The sequence below is a fragment of the Acinonyx jubatus genome, chromosome B4 (assembly GCF_027475565.1).
Source record: "Acinonyx jubatus isolate Ajub_Pintada_27869175 chromosome B4, VMU_Ajub_asm_v1.0, whole genome shotgun sequence".
Taxonomy (NCBI): Eukaryota; Metazoa; Chordata; class Mammalia; order Carnivora; family Felidae; genus Acinonyx; species Acinonyx jubatus.
Window position 1 is genome coordinate 72,589,986 of NC_069387.1, and position 5,689 is coordinate 72,595,674.

General features: G+C 47.5%; 1 protein-coding gene across 1 annotated transcript; it reads right to left on the minus strand.

Annotated features, from left to right (window-relative positions):
- Positions 1-2,126: 2,126 nt before the first annotated feature.
- Positions 2,127-5,415, minus strand: AMIGO2 (adhesion molecule with Ig like domain 2). Its single transcript, XM_015065826.3, has 2 exons — positions 4,984-5,415; positions 2,127-4,604 (listed from the first exon to the last, which is right to left on the minus strand). Exon 2 carries the CDS (start codon positions 4,540-4,542, stop codon positions 2,977-2,979), a length of 1,566 nt encoding a protein of 521 aa, XP_014921312.1. The 5' UTR covers positions 4,543-4,604; positions 4,984-5,415; the 3' UTR covers positions 2,127-2,976.
- Positions 5,416-5,689: the final 274 nt, after the last annotated feature.

The window sequence follows — 5,689 nt, forward strand, 5'->3', positions numbered from 1 at the left end:
AGGCCATTCTTTCAGATTATAAACCTTAAGAAAAAGTATAGTTAAGAAATGTAACTCATGATTACCTATAGGGTCCATTTGCCATAAAACTAGTATCATCTAATCATAGTGAAAAAATACTCTAAGCCCAGGAAAATTTATCTTTGGTCTCTGCTTGATTTCTCCAATGCATATCCATTTCTCTCAAAACTGTGTAATAAAAAATACTAAGTATCTTAAAAGAATAACCTAGTTACATAATCCAGATTATTACTTGGAAGGAAAATTATATAAAATTTTGAGTGGGACAAACTTAAGGTACAAATTAGTTCTGTTCCTATATTTAAAATACATGTGATCAGGCTGCTACCAGAAAAAAAAAAAAAAACCAAAAACAGTTATACCTAAGAACTTAGAATTCCACATCATAACATTCAGCAACCTGCTTCGTCATCACCATGCCATCCTACTTTTGTTCAAAATACAGCTTTGCTTTTCAGTATTCAGGATTTTTGTTTGTTTTCATTTGGATCGTACATATGTTAGTTTTGGTCTCAGCTCAGCCTCTCTTTTACCTGAAGTGTATTAGGACCAACCAAGATCGGACTCCACAAACGCCCCACTCCAAGCATCGCCCGTGTCCTCCTGCCAAATGCAACACGTGTTTCCTAGGATCAAGGGTTTTGAGGGATCAAGGTCTGTAGGGATCCTGTCCAGAAAGGGTGCAACTCAGAGACCCTCTCTGTAACTTCCCTGCCAGCGTCTGGCCCTGTTCTTTGGCACTCTCAAAGTCACGGGGATCACGGCCCCTAGAGGCAGCCCCACCCATTGCTGCAAAGCATCAGTGGCTCAAGAGTTTTTCCTTGTGTCCAGACTGTGAAGCTGAACAAATCACAGCATCTTTGAGTGAGTTTCTCCAAGTATGAAGGAAGAAAGAATGAGGACTTCAAAGGCCATACAAATCACAGTATTCTTCCTAATTACTTAAATGGCAAGAACAGGAATAAAACGTTTGCCAGTAACATCTTTGGGTCTAAAGGGATCTTATCTAACTGGTGAGGTCTGTGTTTTAAAGGCAGAGATGGTTAAGTTTTTTCACATCACGCAACAAAGAATTTTCAACACTGTTGAGTAGCGGCTCTGTATCTATTCCCTGGGGTTCATATCCCGGCCACTCACTCCCTCCTCAAATCCCTGACCTGTGTCTGCCACTGGATGCCTGGCTTGGCACATACAGAGCTGTCACCAAATGCACACGGTTTCCCCAAAACCCCCATTGCCAAAGTCAGTCTTCCCTCCTCAACTCCTTCTTTGTGTTTTTGTCACTGTTGCCCATTTCCACCTTTTAAAAACTCTCTTCTCTCTTAGTCCCGGGGACCACGCAGCCCTGACTCTCCTTTGCCATTTTCTGACCGCTCTTTTGTCTCGTTCTTTGGCTCATTCTCCATGCCTACTGCTAAAAGTAAGCATTCTTCGCCAGGAAGAATCCTGTACCTGAGCGCTGTTTCCATCCTGGTCACTAATTCACTGCGTGGTCTTAGATAACCCACAATCTTCTCTGGGCTTCTCTTATCTCTGAGGAAGGGAAAGAGCTGGGCTTGATGGTCTAAAATGTGCCTTTGGGCTATGCAGCGCTATGCTAGTCTGTCCTAATCCCACTCCTGTGTTTCATCACCGTGTAGGATAGTTTCTGAGAGCCAGTACAAGTCTGTGATGGAGCTAAGGACACCCAGAAATCATCCCTTCAGTGTGAGAAGGAACCTAAAACATCACCTTGTCTGAAACCTTCATGTTACCGCTGAGGAAACCTGGGTAGAGAACGAGTACACTTGGTCACCTTACAGCAGACATGGAAACAAGGACGAGGTCACCTAGGCCCTCACTGTGTCGTAAAATTGGAGCTGGTCTTCTAAACCCGACTGAAGTGCATAATGGTATCAGAGTAAAATGTCATATGGAAGGTATAAATTGGGTAGAACACTTTAGAGCCTTTCTCCCCCTTTGACAAAATAAACGTATACCGTAACTCCAAAAAATGTGGAGAGATATCTGCTAGAGAGGGTGCTCGAGACAAAGTAGAACAGCGTAATCACATAGAACATCTTAGATTTATGTTTTTACGTAGCCCAATAAAACAGAACGTCAACTCACACAATACATGTATTTACATTAATTCAAATGTCCAGCGCACAATACAGGAGAATCTATTTAATAGTTCATATAATTTGATTTACATATACACGAGCATATAAACAAATACCAGTCAGCTAGGACAAAGGCTTAAGAAGTTACTCAGACATTTTGGTATTGATGCCTACATATTTATGGCAACAACGAATGATGACTTTCAACTTTCAATAACGTCTTTTGTTCAAGGATAAGGAATGTACAGAATGGAAAGAAGACAAACAAATGTACCTTTATTGCACTATTTATCTAACACCATATGGGATGTGGCATTATCCGGCACATTTTATCAGTGTCGTCTGTTCACCGTGGTCTCAAGTATGAAATTAGCTGAATTATTCCCTAATCTAACCTTACTTTGTGTTTTATAAGTACTGTTCTTCCTTCTACAGCTTTTAAAAATGAAATAGGACACGGATGCTTGTCTTTAAAATAACTTTGGTCCTAAATAAGCTAGTAAAGTCTCTTCTTAAGGAACACTAATTCACTGAAATTTATTTTTTCTGTCAAGAATCCTGAATAAAAAGACAATGTCACCTCCACACCAGCTCTGAAATGATCAGTGGTGCTAGAGACCAAGCTATTGTCATCTAGAACTTACACTTTGGAAAACAACCCCACCTTTCTCTGGCACATTGAGGAACCAAAAGTGCGTTACCACATTTCCTCTTAACCAGTTAAAGAGACCACTGGGTTGCATTTCAAAATGCAAAACGACACCATTTCGGTCCTGCTGTTTATTTTGCAGACTGCGCAGAAAGTTAAGTATGGAGAGTTAAATTACTATACCATACAGATACAGGCACAAAATTAAGTGGATGCCACAAAGGGTGTGTCTGAAAACACAGAATTGACTGAATCTGAGTCGGATTTCACCCTCGCGGACTTTAGGATGCCCTCAGCTATAACCGTCTCACTGGGAAAGAGCCTGACTTTCCCATTCTGCCCTGCTGCAGTATCCTTCAAGGGTTCCAAAAACACCACTCTTTTACCGGCACCTGCCTTCCGTTCATCAGCGGGGGCATCACTAGCAGGACCAGGATTGAGGATAGACGAATGGGCATTGCTTTGGTTGAGAACATTTTTTTGTCTCTTGCTTTTACACTTGCAGGGACAGGGCGTCAGATAGAGATACAAAAGTACCAACACGATACTGGCCACGCAGGCTGCGAGAGTGGTAAAAGCTGTGTTAAATGCCTCATGGGCATGGGATCTGTTCACGGTGAAGTTGCTCACGTTTATTGTGACATCCACAGTCTCATTTAACAGGCGTTGCCTGTTCATCGCAATACAGGAATACACTCCAGCGTCCTCAAAACGAGGACTTTCTATAACCAGACTTCCATTGCGAAACACGTGAAAGTTTTCCAGATCTTTATCCGGCTCCAGCAGTCTGTTATCTGGACCAACCCAAATGAAATCAGTATTTGCATTACCAGTCTTGCTGTCACAGGGGACGATCAGCCTTTCCCCGACTTGAGCGTCATGAATAAAGCCAAGTGCACGGAAGGAGCCGTTGATGATACTGTCCGAGCAATTCATAAAGCTATCCTGGAGCAGAAGCACCTGGTGGGAGTGCCTAGAGTCAGACCACAGGCGGCAGGTATAGTCATTCTTAAAATCCATCACTGAGCTAAAGTGCCTACGATACCAAAAGATGAGCAATGAATAAAGGGAACAGTCACAGACAAATGGGTTGCCATGAAGATAGATGCCTCTCAGCTGTTTTCCTGGCACTAAATTAATATGGTGCATTGGCAGGGAGGGGATTTGATTATAAGAAACATCTAGAAACATCAGTTCTGCCAGCTTGAACCTCCCAACATACAAATCCATGGGAAACTGCGTCAGAAAGTTTCCACTTAAGTAGAGTTTTTGCAACTGGGAGAGCCCTCCAAAAGCAGAAGGGTCGAGATAGGAGATGTGATTGTTGTACAGCAGGAGCACCTCCAGAACCTTCAACTCCTGGAACACTGCACTTTTCACGGTCTTCAGCCTATTGGATGATAAGTCAAGACACTTCAAATTTGGAGTTGTGGAAAAACTGCCCGTGGAAATGCTGGTGATGTTGTTATGACGAATTATTAGAGTGTTCAGCTTAACAAAGGATACGGGAATCCACTCGGAATCCAGAAGCCCGATCCTGTTGTAACTCAGATCCAGTCTCTTCATCAGTCTGAACAGGTTGCCAGGCACCTTGGACAGGTTTTTGTTGGTGCAGCTCACGATGTCAGTGGCACAGATGCAAGCGGTAGGGCACACCCCGGAGGCGCCGCGGCTCACAGTCACCGTGATCACCAACAAACACAGCAGCTCCCTGCAACCCGGTCTGACAACTCCAGGCAGGGTGGGCAGTGTGTGTAAACGTACAGACATTATGGTCGCCTCCAAGTCTCTTCCTGGCGTCTTTCCGCCAACTCAGCTTCCCACCAGTGAACCTGGTAAACAATCAATATTCGAAAGGGGGGCAAGAAAGCAAAGTTAACTACCACCAGTTAACCCTTCAGAGTCATACCTTGCTTTCTCCCCAGTAACTTTTGAAATGCAGGCTTGTTTCACGCTGGGGAGCCTCTGATGCCTTTTTACCGTGAAATGCAATTCCCCCCCGCTGGGTTATTACCCCCTGCTTACAGACATTTACAGTTACAATCTGTCAACACAACCGTCTCAGCATCAGAAATTCGGGATTTTTGTTAACGTGCATCCTGCGTCGTTTTTTAAACTCCCTCCGACAGACACAAAAATACACAAACGCATCCTACAAACAACTGAACGGAAATACATAGGAAGCAGAGCAACATCCAGAAAACAACTCACAGAGCCGAAAAGCCTCACTGGCTCTGGGGCTAGGCCGCCGAACGGTGGTGTCTGCTGGTCCGTGAGTCTGTCTGTCTCTGTCCGTCACTCCTGCATCTTCCGAGTTCCTTTCCCTCCTGCTCCCGGCGGGCGGCAGCCTCTCGCTGGCTCTCAACTTTGGGGAGTTTCACGCGGCGGCGGCGGCGGCGGCAGCCACCCGGGGCGCAGGAAACGTCTCGGCCGGCTGCGGTCGGGTCTCCCAGGCTCTCTTCATCGCTCGGCTAAAGGTACCGCCTCGGCGCCCTGGCCGTCGTGTGTCCGCGCGCTGGGAGCCCCACTCCGGGAGCCGGGTCCGAGGGGCGGGGGCGCCGGCAGCGGATCGGCCCCGGCCCCGCCTCCCCGCGCTCCGGAGCCAGCGGGACCAAGGGTTCCCGCGCGCCGCCGCCAGGGTTTTATCCCCGCGCGCCGGGTCGCATGCGGGGCGGGGAGACGGCCCCGCCCCTGCGCGTCCTCCCTCCGGCTGGAAGCAGCTCGGAGGCCGCGGGCGGGAGCAAGCTGGGCGCGTGGCGGGGGGCACGCGGCGCGGGGAGGGGGCGGCGGCGCAGCCAATCGGAGCGGCGGCCGGCGCCCCCCCTTCCCCCCCCCCCCACGCCGCGGCCTCTCCGCCACATCCCGCCCCCCCTCCCGCCCCGCCTCCAGGTTCAGCCCGGACCCCGGGGAGGGACGG